General features: G+C 48.7%; 2 protein-coding genes across 4 annotated transcripts; both read left to right on the plus strand.

Annotated features, from left to right (window-relative positions):
• The first annotated feature begins 7,593 nt into the window (after positions 1-7,593).
• On the plus strand, positions 7,594-12,774 carry LOC117838769 (bifunctional riboflavin kinase/FMN phosphatase). 2 transcript variants are annotated; one of them, XM_034718920.2, is made up of 11 exons: positions 7,594-8,197; positions 9,319-9,449; positions 9,563-9,749; positions 10,010-10,140; positions 10,229-10,298; positions 10,407-10,472; positions 10,933-11,087; positions 11,184-11,279; positions 11,861-12,012; positions 12,084-12,167; positions 12,272-12,774. In XM_034718920.2, exons 2-11 carry the CDS (start codon positions 9,374-9,376, stop codon positions 12,434-12,436), a joined length of 1,182 nt encoding a protein of 393 aa, XP_034574811.1. In that variant the 5' UTR covers positions 7,594-8,197; positions 9,319-9,373; the 3' UTR covers positions 12,437-12,774. The 2 variants fall into 2 exon arrangements, with proteins under 2 accessions (XP_034574811.1, XP_034574812.1); XM_034718921.2 differs by lacking the exon at positions 7,594-8,197 and adding an exon at positions 8,713-8,740.
• Positions 12,775-13,608: 834 nt separating this feature from the next.
• Positions 13,609-15,282, plus strand: LOC117838770 (membrane protein PM19L). 2 transcript variants are annotated; one of them, XM_034718924.2, is made up of 2 exons: positions 13,609-14,438; positions 14,528-15,282. In XM_034718924.2, the coding sequence occupies exons 1-2, from the start codon at positions 14,285-14,287 to the stop codon at positions 14,953-14,955; spliced, it is 582 nt and encodes a 193-aa protein (XP_034574815.1). In that variant the 5' UTR covers positions 13,609-14,284; the 3' UTR covers positions 14,956-15,282. The 2 variants fall into 2 exon arrangements, with proteins under 2 accessions (XP_034574815.1, XP_034574816.1); XM_034718925.2 differs by having other exon boundaries at positions 13,616-14,438; positions 14,561-15,282.
• Positions 15,283-15,524: the final 242 nt, after the last annotated feature.

The raw sequence follows: 15,524 nt of genomic DNA on the forward strand, positions 1-15,524 counted from the left end.
TATGAAGTGGATGAAACTATGTATACACGGTTTCCAAGACTATGAAACCTATTGAAACTTGCATTAGGGGCTATAGAGTTTCATTTCATCTAATCATATCCAATCACATGCCTCACAATTAAATGTCATGGGCATCCTATGAAATTGTGAAATGAAAATGTGCATTGGGACTCCCTATTTCATTCATGAGAATACACCTCATGAGATGATGTGGTAACCTTGGAAACAGTGCAATAAAATCTTGCACTGAGACTAGCCTTACCCCACTTCCCATACCGCCGCCGCAGTCTTTGCTTGGCCCGCATAGCCATGCCCACCAGCACACCGCACGGCTGCGCAGCAACATGTGCGTGCCGCACCTCGTCGGGTAGGCGAAGGTCACGCCAGGGGATCCGGCGGAGAAGGGAGCTAGATGAGCGGGTGGTCGCTCCTCCTACTGGAGCTACTCACGCAGATGGTGCGGCTCATGGACGACGGCGAACTCGACAAGGAGGCTGGAGAATAATATGCGCCTGGGCATGCATAGATGTTAAATGATGCAAGTGATGCCAATTTACCTTGTAAAAACGTCGAGCTGGATTGCCGTCAGTCATCGCGGATGGGGACAGCAGGGAGTGCAAGCAAGTGAAGCAACCCGCCACCTTCGTATGTAAGCGATGGGAAGCACCAGCTCCTCGCTCTTCCTGTCTTCCCTCCAATTTGCTGCACGCCTACCTGATCCCAAACTCTAAGCACCAAATCCATTGGAGCCACCGAACTACTGCCAAATTAAATCCCTTGCAAATCCACCAGCATCGTCTTCTTTTTTTCCCCCTCTCGAGCACACACGCCAAAGCAGCAGCACACCAGTCCCATTCCCAAAATCTTTGATCTCTGTCCCTTCTTCAGCAGATGAGCTCAGCAAAGCAATGCGGCGTGCTGTTGCCGGCCAGGCGGGGCCAAGCAAGGAAGACGGCAGCGCGAGGGCATGGCGCTAGCGGTGGTGGGTTGGCCGTATGGGCCGAGCGAGAAAGACGGCGGTGTAAGAGAGCGACTTGAGCTGGCGTGAATACCGAGGGGGTGTTTGATCCCTAGCTAAATTTTAGTCCTTATCACATCAAATGTTTAGATACTAATTAGGAGTATTAAATATAGACTATTTACAAAACCTATTGTATAGATGGAGGCTAAACGGCAAGACGAATCTATTAAGCCTAATTAGTCCATGATTTGACAATGTGCTGCTACAGTAACCATTTGCTAACGATGGATTAATTAGGTTTAATAGATTCGTCTCGCTGTTTAGCCTCCACCTGTATAATTAGTTTTATAATTAACTCATATTTAGTCCTCCTAATTAACCTCCAAATATTCAATGTAACACGGACTAAACTTTAACTCCAAGATCCAAACACCCGCTGAGTAGAGGCCAAGGGCATAAGAGCAGCTCCAGTGCTACAGCGAACCGAACTGATAGAGTTCGCTTTGGTGGACTTCAGTTCGTGAGCTCCAGTGCTGCATCTGGCGTGCTGCTCAGAGCAAATAATAAACAACTCAGGGGTGTTTGGATCTTTAGTTCGGACTATAAAACCGAACTATAAAATTCATGTCACATCGAATATTCAGAGGCTAATTATGAGGACTAAACATGAGCTAATTATAAAACTAATTACACAGATGGAGGCTAATTCCAGAGACAATCTATTAAGCCTAATTAATCCATCATTAGCACATGTTTACTGTAGCACCGCATTGTCAAATGATGGATTAATTAGGCTTAATAGATTCGTCTCGCAAATTAGCCTCTATCTGTGCAATTGGTTTTATAATTAGTCTATGTTTAATACTCCTAATTAGTATCTAAACATTCGATGTGACCGGAATTTTAGGAGCTTCTAAAGAAACAAACGGAGCCTCAAAGTTGCTTGGTGACAGCTCCATGCATACGCAGGACGCCCGCCCAGTTCTGTTCATGAAATGTTTTAATCGGAGGACCGCAGCATGGTTCGAATGGTCTGCAAACGTCGATTTTGATTCTGACATCGAGACATCGACTGCTCTAGTGTACTCTGTTAGAGTAGGTTTAATAAGCTTGTCTATTAGACAAGCCATGTCATTTAGAGACAAGCTCAATAGACCATCCATACAACAGCAAAACTCTTCACACATTCCAATAGTATTATTTTATTCAAATAGGACCTATTTGACAGATGTTAAATTGTTCACCATTATCCCAAAAAACTACCCAACCATATCTTCTTCCTCCTGGAGCTCCTCAATCTTTTCTTTTAGGGTCAACGGGGGGTGGGGGATGCCCCACCTGAATTTCATTAATGGGGCCCTTTGCAGGCCAAACAGCATTGTATAGGAATTTTAAACTTGAACAGGGGTTTGGGGGTTCTGAGTACACACATCAGTTGTTCTACATGGAATTGAGAGCACCAGTGCTCGGCAATCTGACGTTCTCCTTGTTTAATTCTATGGATCCACGTCCGAGCTTCGCTTCGACATGACACCCAGAAACGCCCCTGAGACAGAGGGAGGCCCTCAAAGATCACCTCATTGCGATGCTTCCAAAGATTCCAGGCAATGAGGATGATAAAACTGAAAAAGTGCAGGCTTGGTAGTGTTGCCGGACGAGGAATAGTCCATAACTGCTGAACAGAAGCATCAGCTGTGGCGATGTTCAGCGAGCTCCATACCTGCAGTGCGAAGGGGTATGAGAAGATAATATGATTGCAGTCTTCTACTCCTTTACACAGCTCGCAAGCTGGACTGTCTATGATGTTTTTCTTGAACAGGTTAGCTCTGCAATTGATTCTTTCCTGCACCAGTAGCCAAATGAAAAACTGCACTCTCTGGGGGGGGGGGGGGGGGGGGGGGGGGGGGGGGGGGTGTTCCAGACAAACTTGGCAAAGGGGCACGGAGGGGTGCCTTTCGCTGCCATGATGTTGTTATATGCGATGCCAGACTGCAGGCTGCCACCAGAGATCAAACTGCTATGCCGCAGGTCTTCCCCCTCCCGTAGTTGAATTTGGGCCAATAGTTCAGTCATCTTGCCCAGCTCTTCCCGTGCTAAGTGCGTCAGGCGCGGCACCAGGTAGCTGTCCAGGCCTTCTCGTATTACCATTGCGACAGAGACATCCTTATTCACCACATGTGTGTAGAGCATGGGGAAGATGAGTTCAAGATGACCGGCGGAGAGCCACTGATCATGCCAGAAACTCGTGCTTTCTCCATTGCGGACCTCTGACGCTGTGACGGCTCTGTACAAAGGTAGCAGACTCTGCAATCCTGCCCAATGTACGCCTTCCACTTCCCCATTCAAAGTGACTGCATCGATTTGTCGTCTCGCCCAACGCGCCCATGAGGATCCTTCTGGCCGATAAAGATGATGCAACAGCTTCAGGAGTAGGCTTTGGTTTTTCGCCGTCAGGTCTTTGATGCCAAGGCCACCGAGATCTTTTGACTGACAGGCTCGTTCCCACGCCACCAAGCATTGTGCACCGCTCACACTATCTTCACCAGACCATAGAAAACAGCGACGCCGGCGGTTTAGAGCATCAATTACTCCAGGAGGCAGAAGTAGCACAGACATAGCATAGGTTAACTGACTATCCATGACTGAGTTTATTAGGATAGCTCTTCCCATTGGATTCAGCAAGCATGCTTTCCAGCCACTTAACTGGCGATCGGCTCGCGAGATCAATGGACTGAAAGCAGTGAGGTTTAGTTTCTCATTGGACAAAGGTAGCCCCAGGTATGTTTGAGGAAAAGATCCAATCTGACAGTTGAGGACAGTTTGTATTCTCTCTGTCAGAGCGCCATCTACAGCCATGGGAACTATCGTGCTCTTGTGATAGTTGATGTGCAGACCAGTGAAGGAGGAGAATTTATCCAGGATCAGTTTCAAGGCTTGAACCTCTTCGTAATCAGCTCGGAGAAGAAGCAGCGTATCATCTGCGTATTGTAGGATCGGACAGGGTTGGTCATGTGCCACTGGATGGTGAACTTCTGTAGCAACTCTGATCATCTGCTGAAGCACATCGGCAACTAAGAGGAACAAGTATGGTGACAGGGGCCCCCCTTGGCGAAGGCCCCGTTTGCAGTTGAACCAAGGACCCGGCACCCCGTTGACCAGCACAGCTAGCTTTGAGCTCTGGAGCATGTTAGTGATCCATCTGTTCCAGGACACAGGAAAGCCTCTGGCACTAAGGATTTCGGTGAGGCTGGTCCAATTTACTGAATCAAAGGCTTTAGCGAAGTCTAGCTTCAGAACAATTGTGGGCAGCTTTCGGCGATGGCAGCACTGAATTAGTTCCGCTGCATATATGAAATTTTCTGAGATGGACCGCCCCTTAATGAAACCTGTTTGATCCAGATCGACGAGCTTTGGAATTTGGAGTTGAAGACGCGAGGTTAGCATCTTGGACATGATCTTCAAGGAACAATTCTGCAGACTGCAGGCAGATTGGTCGATAATCTCCGCAGGTTTGTGCTGCAGAACCTTTGGGGATCATCACAACATAGGATCGATTCAAGCGCTCCAACTCAGCTTCCCCTTCTTGGAACGCCTGCGCCAGACGCATTGCTGCTGGAGCAACAGTGGTCCAAGCAGCTGCGTAGAAAGATGGACCGAAGCCGTCTGGTCCCGGCGAGCTGTGCTTGTTCATGGCCCCCACCGCCGCTCGCGCTTCACGCTCGGTGAAGGGTGCAATGAGTGGCGCAGCGTCAACGCGCCCAGGACCGGCGTATAGCACGGCGACGTCGACAGCGTTCTGATTAGCCGCACGTTCACCGAGCAGATCACGAAGGTGATTCGTCAGCGCTGCTGTCTTGTCTTGATGCGAGCTGAGCACAATACCATTCACCGTCAGAGAGCGTATGTTGTTCCGGCGCAAGCGCTGTGTAGCTTGCGCATGGAAAAATTTTGTGTTCGCGTTCAGAGCGCGCTGCTTGGCGCGTTGCTTCCAGTAGGAAGCACGTTCCCGAATCGACAAGTTTAGTCGATCCTGACAGGCTCGGCGCAGTTCTTGCTCACCTGCAGAGAGAACCCGGTGTTCCTCGAGGACATCAAACATGTAAATAACGAATTTGCAATTGGAAGAGAGAGTGGGGGGTGCGCGCCTGCGTCGCGCCCAGACCTTTGACGCGGACCGAACTGCTTTCAACCCGCGTGCCATGCTTGCCACTGCATTGCGCTGTGGGCTATCAGACCAGGCCGGTAGGACGGAATTGAGGAAGTCTGGGTGTTTAAGCCAGGCGTTCTCAAAACGAAAGATATTTGGCTTAGGGATTGCAGTAGACATATGCAGTTGAATTGGGGTGTGGTCTGAAGTCGGTTTTGGTATGGAGAGGAGGGAGGTAGAAGGGAAGGTGGAGCTCATGTGGGTATTGAAGAACACCCGATCTAGACGTGCGAGCGTTGGGGAGGTTCTGTGGTTCGACCAGGTGAACAGACGATCGAGTAGAGAGAGATCAATGAGTCCGATGCGATCGATGGTGTCATTGAAAGCATCACTTAAGGTGGAGTGAACTATGCCATTGCTATTATCAGCGTCTTCCCTGGTAAGATTAAAGTCCCCAGCAAGTACCCAATCTCCTGGAATCGTCTAGGAAAGGAAAGGAGTCCCAATGATCAGCAGGAGCGTAAACATTCGTCACAGCAAAGGCGTAGTCAGTAGTGGTGGAGGAAGGAAGTTAGAGTGTGGCGTCGAGCTAAAAAGGAGGTAGCGGAGAAGGAAGAAGGATTCCAAGCAGTGACAATACCCCCTCGTGTTTCAGGGGCGTCAACACAGTGAAAATTGCTCAAGGAGGAAGGTAAGAAGGATCGAGCTTTCAGGGTATCAAGGTGCCGTAGCTTGGATTCTTGAAGACAGACAATCGAGGCGTGCGAGGTATAAATCGTATCACGAACAATCGTGCACTTGTGGGAATCATCGAGACCACGAACATTCCAGGATAACAACGAAAAGGAAGCAGTTTTAGAACGCATAGGGATACAGGGGAACACCAGGACAACACAAACTAAAGGGAAAAACGAAACAAACACAACCGGGGTACACATGACGCACTACGGGGGAGAAACACAACACAACGACAGGGAGAGGGATGCTACTGCTACAGGGGAACAAAGCAGTACACCCGGGGGTCATCTTGTGATCAAGCATTGGTGCAGTCGAGCGCCGAGTCAAGCTGGCGGCCAGTGTCTGACGTGATGTCGAGAACGGCGTCCAGAGCTTTTGCAGTGCCTTCACCGAGCCCCACTGCCGCCGCAAGCTTCACCAGGTCCAGGCCCTTGATCGGCTTGCTGGTTTTGGTTAGCATGTTCTTTTTGGCAACAAATTTCTGGACCGCAGAGGAGCAAAGCGCAAGGCTGTTATGGAGTGCTTTGAGCTGGGAAGCTTTAGCAGTTGCATCAACGAACTTTCCAGATTCTTTGGCGGCGAGGCGCGCGCCACAGCGCGTTCCAACTGTGGGCGCCGCACGGCGCGCGCGAGTTGCTAAGGGGGCCGTATGCACATTGGCAGTAGCAAGGTAAGCAGCTGGCTGTGGTTCAGGAGGAGCTAGCGGGGAGGGTGGTGCACCAGACACAGGCGAGTTGGGTGGTGGTGGCGGTGTTTCGGTGGCAGGTCTCCTCAATCTTTCGATAGCAGCACATGGAAGCAAGCCAGTTGCCAGTCACATTCGACCTTGCAGTTTCCACGGTCCACCATGGCAGCAGCCCACCCTGCAGGAGCATGGAGAGGAGGCGGAGGCTTGGAGGAATTGAAGCTGAGAGATCCTCGTTTGCGTCCGTGACCTCAAGACCGAGCACAGGCGACCTTGGGTGAGCTCGCCAATGGCGACTGAGGTTGCCTCACCCACCGGCAAGGAGTCAGTCTCGATGTCGCGTCCCAAGTCCATCAAGTTCGATCTCGCCGGTCTTGCCAGACCTCGCTGACCTCGCCGGCCTCCTCGCCGCGCATCGGCCGCGGCTCCGAGGACACCTCCGTGGCTCCGTCCTGAACTCGCCGTGCCATAGCCCATAGCTGCTTGCTCCCGGCTTGAATCCATGGCGCACCACCCAAGGCCACGCGCGGGGCCCACAAATCGACAAGCTCGGCGCGTCACGGTCTCCTTTTCTCTCTCATCCACGTAAGACTGTGCTGATGTGTCTTGGCGATACGCCAAGTGACGTGTCCGGTTCACGGTTCGCGGACTGGAGCTGCTCTAACAGTCAGTTCACATGGCAACAGACGAGAGAAATTAGAAAACCAATTATAAAAAATGGCAGAAAGGACATTCTTGCGTCATTTCATAATGGCAATATGGCGAAACCCATTTGCGGCAAATGTTGTTGGGACGAAACTCACTTTTAAGGATGGTGAAATTGCAAATTTCTCGTTTGGCAGTCCTGATTATCGTTGATTAGCTCGTTTAATTCGTGAATACGAGCAGAATATGATTTTGATAATGTTTTTGAAGTTAGTATAACACAAATTTTTAAAAATAATTAGCAGTACATATGTCATCCATAGATCCGCATGTCATCCTCCCTTCTCTTATCTTCTCTTTTTTTCCTGCCTTTTCTTCTCAGCCGCCGCCTGCATCCGCCTCCAGAACTCAGCCGCGCCGCCCCATCGGCCACGTCGGAGCTCGGCCGGCCCCCGGGCCTCCCTGCAGCCCGCGCCTCCCTCCCTCCCTGCAGCCCGCGCCGCGCCCCACGGCCGCCGCCAGCCGTGCCTCGCCTCCCTCCCTCCCTGCAGCCCGCGCCGCGCCCCCCAGCCGCCGCCCGCCGTGCCTCGCCTCCCTCCCTTTCTTCCTGCCCGGGGTTCAAGCACCGGAGTTGAAGAAGCTCCAGCTGGGAGGCGGCGGCGGCGCGACCTCCGCCACCGGCACCGGCCGCCGAAGGTGCGAGAGGAAGGGGAACGGGAGGGCACAGGTGGAAACCGCGTCGATTAATCGCGTACCGCGAGGGGCGAGGCGCGTTTCGACTCAAGGCATCTCGCGGTGCGGGACGGGGCCTCGCGGGGCGGTACCGCGCGGTGACCGCGACCCGTTCGGCGGGATTATTCGCGGTGCCCCGCCGCACCGCGCGGTCACCGCGATTATCCCTCTCCTCGCCTCTCTCCAGCTACTCCGCCGCGAGGTGCGCGTGCGACCCCAGCCGGCAAACTGCCGCAGCAAGCAGAGATCGGCCTCCTCTTCCTCCTCCGGCGCGCGGCTCCGCTTGCAGGTCAGCTCCGACTCCGATGCCCCTTATGGTAGCTTCCCTCCTCTTCTCTCCGCCGCGCGCTCGGGGTTAGGGGCATCGCTGGTGGCAGTGGCGGAGCTAGGGTTAAAACCAAGGGGGGGCCAATTCAATAATAATCAACAGCTAAACAATTGAGGTGGTGTGGTATGTAAAAGGTCTCACAATTCATTTTTTGGAAGATAATCAACAGCTAAAAAATTGAAGTGCTATGACAAGCTAAAGATTTTTTATTTGGAAGAAGTGCTATGAAAAGCTAAGCTACATGCATCCAACAACTGCATCTAGCGTGAGAATTGGCAAATGGATAGCAGGTAGCTAGGGCATTGATTGCATATGTTGCATGCAAGCAGGCATGCCTATTTTCAATGGTGCGGCCGGACATGCATGCAGGATTAGTGTGCTAATCGTCTCCTTCAAATTTTGTCCAGGGTAGGGGGGGGGGGGGGGGCATGGCCCACTTTGGCCCCAACGTAGCTCCGCCGGTGGCTGGTGGGATTGATTTCTTCCTAGGATCGAAATCCGCAGGTTGATTGGGTTCCGTCATCATTATTTTCTCGCCTAATCAAAAATACGTGTTTTAACTGTTCGACTGCGGCTAGGTTAGGTTGGGTTATTGCGTCCAACTAAATCACGGCTTCTTCTGTCTGCCAAGCTTATTACTCGCTTCTGTACGGTAGCTGTTCAGTAGAATGCCCAGGTCGTGGTCCAACTAAGAGAGAATTGACTATTTTGGATATTTCAACAGTTCCTGTCCGAAGTTGAGGAGGCTTCTGGCATCTGTTACTAGTAGTCTCTGGCTGCTCACCTCAGTTGGACAGACAGAATTGTTGCCACACCACCTGGTCCATGTTCAAACTATTTGTCAAGCCGTCAGTTCTGATAGAGTTTCAGTATCAGCATGATTGCATGAACTATGTTTTACTAAGGAAAAGTCTTTCTAACTGATTACCTGCAAATTATGCAATAAAGTTTTATTCACATTACGGATTCAGCTTGAAGTAGAACTATTACTGATGTGGACCATTATAGGAGTTCCGAAGCTAATTTTCTTGTGGTTCTACCAACAATTTGGCTTGTGCCTCAATCATTCAATTATTTGTCAGGTTGTGCCTCCCAAATAACTTGTGTCTTGCTGCATTGAACTTGTCTGTGCTTGGAATGGCAGCACCCAAGCCCATTTCTCGGCTTATTTCCCATGTGATTCTAGATTTGGATGGCACCCTCTTAAACACAGGTACTGAAAACTTGGAGACACTTGTTGGTGTTTTTTTCACTTGACGTTTATAAAATGTACTAAATTCAGTTGTCAGAGCCAACTTTGATTCTTTTGGCTGTACTACTTGGCAGATTCTGTTGTGAGCAAGGTGGTAAAACCATTTCTTGTCAAAAATGGGAAAACGTGGGATAGCAAGAAAGCTCACAAGCTAGTCGGGAAGACACCTTATGAAGCTGCAGCTGTTGTTTTGGAAGACTATGGACTCCCTTACTCTACAGAAGAGTTCCTCTCAATGCTTACTCCAATGTTCAGTGAGCAGTAATGTCATTGGAACTTCCATGCACTTGTATATTTTGCAAAAAACTATACTCAATTGCTACTTTATGGTGTGTTTGAGTAGGTGGGGCAGGGGCGCAGGAGTGTAGGTTTTTTTTACTCTATGGGCTGCATTTGCTTGATAAGTCCATTGTTGTTTCATTATTCCTAGACGTGGGTGTATGTTTTCTTGCCAGTCAGTTCTGACCTTTTTTTTCTTTGAGTTACTGAACATCCTTGATTGAATACACCTCATATTGCAGGTGGTGCAACATAAAACCCCTTCCAGGAGCTAATCGGCTGATAAATCATTTAAGGAGTAATGGGGTGCCTACTGCTTTGGCTTCAAACTCGCCAAGACCTAATATAGAAGCCAAAATTTCCTGCCATCAGGGTATCTCTGGAAAATCTGATTAGGCAGTTTCTTTTTCTATTTATGTGGTGGAGTTATTTATTAGTGAGTTTGTTCTTACCTTCTACAGGTTGGAAAGAGTCTTTCTCTGCAATTGTTGGTGGAGATGAAATAGAGAAGGGGAAGCCATACCCAGATATGTAAGAAAAAGACATCATGTTGCATGGTGCTATCATCTATAATACCTCAGATATGCTGAATTCATCGCATTTTCTTGTTTCCGGTCTGCTGCTGCGATGGTATTCAAGATTTTTGGAAGCTGCAAAAAGAATGAACACCACTCCTTCAAATTGCCTAGTAATCGAGGATTCCTTGTAAGATTTCCCTTATTTAATTTTGCGTGTATGGTATACTCTTCATTAAAACACCTCCTACCTCCTCAACACAGGAAGGCTAGTAAAGACCATGTAGTGGACGCGCTTGTGGAAACACAGATTTTAACTAGTAATGGAAATGCTTTCCTTGATGCAATTTAAGAAGAGAGCAGTGTTATGATCCATTTTTGACGGATAATATTAGCATCACAATAAGATACAATGGTACAATCCTGATGACCTTGTTTAGTAATACACAGTCACGCATGACACCTAGAATTTTGACCGAAGAAATGATATTCTCTTCCCTGTACATGTTTAGTTCTTCTGGGCTGACATCAGATACACCATATGTATCTTTTCCTGATAACCATTCCTTTTACTGGTTCAAAATTTGCTGTAGCATTAAGTACTTTAGCAAAAAAATCCCTTTAACATTGTAAAATAATTGTTGTACTAGGCCAGGTGTTACAGCTGGAAAAGCTGCGGGAATGCATGTCATAGCTGTACCTTCAGTGCCCAAAAAGACTGCTGAGTTCAGTACTGCTGATGAGGTGATCAATTCCCTCCTTGATGTAAGGCCTGAAAACTGGGGTTTGCCACCATTTAATGATTGTAAGTACAAACTATTGAGCTTGTGTATCTTTTTGTTCATTCAGAAGAGAACATCATGCGGATTTTAACTTTTCTGTCAAAAAAATTTCTGTGCAGGGATTGAAGGTACCTTACCAATAGAACCATGGTTTATCAGTGGACCTGTGATCAAAGGATTTGGCCGTGGTTCTAAAGTACTAGGAATACCAACAGGTACAGTGGGCTAGAAACATAGAAGTAAGGTTAAACACTACAAGGTCTTTTAGAATCTCATCCCCCCCACCCCCCCACCCCCCACCCCCACCCCCACCCCCCTCATTGAGTGGGCCATTTCAGATGGTTCCCTAACTAGCTGGTTTACTTTTGAATCAGTTCAGCATGTTGCCTTGCTTAGAAAGTTGCTAGACAACAAGACACCTGTAGGAAATTTGCTGACACTATATGATACATCAATGGTTTCATGCTGGTTTGCAAGCGCCGATCTGAAATGGACATTATTTGGTCATACCTTTTGAATATATACATAGCTGTCCCTTTATGTTATATAAACCAAAGTGATATATGTTTGCAGCTCTCAGGTTGGGCAACACGCCATCATTCTATTTCCTATATAGTTATTGCTTTCAATTTTTTTTCCTTCAATAATTATACTCATATATGTTATGCTGGTTTGTTTTTTTTCTTGTTCATCTTGTGTACTACACTATTATTTTTTATGAGATAATATTTGTTTTTTTGATACTACTACACTAGATTTTTCATCTGGCACTGATGGTTTTGTTTTTGTACTGCAGCTAATTTGCCCGCAGAGAACTTTTCTGATGTAGTGTCAGAGCACACATCAGGGGTATACTTTGGCTGGGCTGGACTTTCAACACGTGGTATATATAAGATGGTTATGAGCATTGGCTGGAACCCATATTTCGACAACACTGAGAAGACAGTAGTGAGTTTTCTTTACGCAGTTGTTTCTATGTTCAGTTCTATTACTTTTGTTGTTAACACTATTCATTACAGGAGCCTTGGTTGCTTCATGATTTTGGTGAGGACTTCTATGGTGAGGAGCTGCGCCTTGCCATTGTTGGCTACATAAGACCTGAGGTAATTCATGACCATACGATATTTCATAGTACTGACAGCTGTTCCATGAGTTGGAATGTTGGATTGCATGTACCTGACTCGTGACATCACTTTGAAATTCTTAGGCCAACTTTCCTTCGCTTGAAAGCTTGATAGAGAGGATTCATGAGGATGGAAGAATAGCAGAGAAGGCACTAGACTTACCTATGTATGCCAAGTACAAAGACTCGCGGTATCTGAGGGACCCTTTGCAGCAGGGAAGTAATACTGATGGAACCAGGCTGAGCTGAATTCCAAGTAATAAACCCCTGCAGGAGGGCACTAAATAAGTTGCCTCTTATTGTTCTGTTTGTGATGGAGGGAAATACATTGGTGTTGAGCAGAAACGATTGGACTCTTGTTGAGTTTATACTTAGTTCTTTTCCACTTTTTGGAAGCAGTGGTAGTTGCACTATATGGCTGTTCCTCAAAGAGGGGTGCTGATACCCTCTAAAGAAAAAGGTGTCATGTTGAAAGTTCAATTCCGATAGCTGGTCTGCAGCTGCTCACTTGTTTTGATTAATGAATTGATGCCTTCTACTATGGAAAGATATGATTTATACTGTTTTATAAGATGAGAATTGTGGAAGTAGTGGCATTCGAATCTCGTTCATTTGTCATTTTAGTTTCACACAAACGATAAAAGTTAGCACTTTGCTTTCTGATGTATTCGCCATATTCCTAAAAATAAAAATAGATTTTTAAAAAAAAAAGAAACAAAAGATCATGTTACCTCTATCTATAACTCTATAAGCAGTCTGTGTTGGCATTTGGTGGAGTGTTACACGGAAAGCAACAAATGCCATTTACTCTCTTCAATCACATTTGGGATAAGATGCCGCTATGCTTATGAAACTTTGATTATCAATAACTTCTGAATTTTTAGTTTAAATATTTAAAATGTATATACTCCCTCTGTCCTAAATTACTATTCGTTTTGATTTTCTAGGTACATAGCTTTCATATGTACCTAGATGTATACTATGTCTAAATACATAGTAAAAATTATGTACCTAAAAAAACTAAAACGAATAGTAATTTGGGACGGAGGGAGTATAATTTTGTGTTGAGAAGTATTACTTTGGTGACCTGATAAATTCTTGGGACTTGATAAGTGTGTGTAGAAAATAATGGTTAAACGAAACACGCACATTGGAAAACCGTGTAATGTCCCAAACGTCGAGTGTATTTGATTGGACAGAATAGTTTCTAACCAAAATCAACCCGAAAAATACCTGTTTGACGTCTCTTTGAGGTTTTCAGAGGTACTCTACACACGTACACCGCGCGCCTTGGCGGACAGAAAGAAGGGTAAAGGTTCGTTGTCTCCACCAACTGGATAGAGTTGAGCCTTGCCATTGCCATGTCAAAAGCACAAGAAGACGATGGAGCATATGCTCCTCAGCTCAGAACAGAGCCAGAAGAGGCTAGCTCCATGCCCCCATCCGTGTACGTGAACCCCATCGCCTTTTCTCGTTGGCACACCCAAAAGGCACACGGCATGACGAGGACGTACGAACTCGTTGGGTGCACGGATGGACGAGGACGAGGACGCGTACGCCGAGCTTATCCCGCCGCCGTCCTCATCGGCTCATCCCAAAACAAGCTGCTACGCTACCCAGGTCACCCACAGCTACGTTCGCTGTCCGCACGCCCGGCGCGCGCGCAACGACGATGCCCGGCTGCCCACCAGCTCCCCTCGCGCGTGACAAGCCGCCGGCGGCTTCCCCCTCTCCCCGTCACGGGACACGCCACAGCGCACGGCCTTTCGGCGATCGATCCGGGAGGCCGGCACGGCAGCCCGGCCGGCCGGTGGCGCACGCGCGTGTGCCTGCCAGCCCGAACCCACGCACGGGGCCCCGGCGCCCGGCGCCGCACGCACACGAAACCTTGCCGTGCGGGCTGGCTGCGCTCGCGGCCGCCTTTAAGTACCGGAGCTACCTAGCCTGCTGGGCTCAGACGATCGAGCACTGCACACCTGCAGAAACACAAGATCGAAGAGAGTTCTTTGGTGTTGCAGATAGAGATCGGGAGATCATCTGCTTGACCGATCGTTTCAGGATTTGGGAGAGCACCTCAGATAGAGAGATCGAGAGGCAATGGCGCTCATGTTGTGGGAGGCGTTGGGGAGGAGGAACGTGGCGGGGCCGCTGCTGCTGCTCAACCTCGTCCTGTACGTCTTCATGATGGGGTTCGCCAGTTGGGCGCTCAACAGCTTCGTCGACGGCCACCACAAGCAATACTACTCACCAGGTTCGTGATCGAGTTCATATTGAAATCCTCACAGATCGAGCCTGAGAAAGGTTTCCAACCGCGATTGCTGTTATACTGAATGCGTGTAGACGTGTACATGTGCATGGGCACGCGTGCTGCAGGGCCGCGCGACGAGGCGGCGCTCCAGTTCATCCAGTCCGCGCTGCTGGCGGCCGTCGTCGGCGCGGCGGCCAAGGCCGCGACGGCGTTCCACGCGCGCGCGTGGCGGCCGCAGGGCCTCGCGGCCGCCGCGGCGCTGGGCACCGTCGCGTGGGCGGCCACCGCGCTCGCCTTCGGCCTCGCGTGCAAGGAGATGCGCGCCGCCGGCGCCGGCGGCGTGGCGCGCGGGTGGCGGATGCGCGCGCTGGAGGGGATCACCGCGGTGCTGGCGCTCACGCAGCTGCTGTACGTGGCGATGCTGCACGCGGCCGTGGCCGGCGACCGCTGCGAGCCCGGGTGCCCCACCGAGGACGACCAGGAGCACCACAGGGGCGGCCCCACCTGCAGTGTCATGTGATCGCCCCAACTCCTCCTGCTACCTATATAGCACATGCACATTGCATGCTTCGTGTTGTCTGATGTGATTTCCGTTCGTCTTGTGCCTGTGTGTCGTTTGGAAACTAAGCAAATTAAGCTAGTTTCCATTTTTGTGTTGTATCATGTGCTCGTTTCGTTTGTGTATGTGCATGCGCGTGTGTATGTCGTTTGAGAATGTGCATGTGTAAGTGTGTTGTGGTGTTGTACTGTATTGTGATGTCCATTTGCTGCCATGTTCCCGCGGTGCATGGCAGCACGTATTGGTGTTGATGTGAAATAATATGGACATATTTATAGTTTGGTCATAGTTTCTTTTGTTCAAGCCGAACCAGCTGTATGCTTGCAGATGACCAGACATTTTTTAATCCATCCTTTAAACATATATAGGATATTTAGAACTAGCTAAATACTCCTTCTGTACCGAAATATTTATCATTGTTGATTTTTTCTTGCAACATTTGACCATTCATCTTATTTAAAAATTTATTGCAAATATAAAAAAAAAGATAACTCATGCTTAAAATACCTACAATTTTTGAATAAGACGAC

Source organism: Setaria viridis, chromosome 9 (genome assembly GCF_005286985.2).
Source record: "Setaria viridis chromosome 9, Setaria_viridis_v4.0, whole genome shotgun sequence".
Taxonomy (NCBI): Eukaryota; Viridiplantae; Streptophyta; class Magnoliopsida; order Poales; family Poaceae; genus Setaria; species Setaria viridis.

Bases quoted from the DNA above. Each gene is read 5' to 3' on its own strand.
- LOC117838769 (XM_034718920.2), top strand. From the start codon at position 9,374: ATGGCAGCACCCAAGCCCATTTCTCGGCTTATTTCCCATGTGATTCTA. The intron at 10,299-10,406 runs GTAAGAAAAAGA...ATGGTATTCAAG, and splicing joins GGGAAGCCATACCCAGATAT to ATTTTTGGAAGCTGCAAAAA. The intron at 12,013-12,083 runs GTGAGTTTTCTT...TATTCATTACAG, and splicing joins ACAACACTGAGAAGACAGTA to GAGCCTTGGTTGCTTCATGA.
- LOC117838770 (XM_034718924.2), top strand. From the start codon at position 14,285: ATGGCGCTCATGTTGTGGGAGGCGTTGGGGAGGAGGAACGTGGCGGGG. The intron at 14,439-14,527 runs GTTCGTGATCGA...GAATGCGTGTAG, and splicing joins CAAGCAATACTACTCACCAG to ACGTGTACATGTGCATGGGC.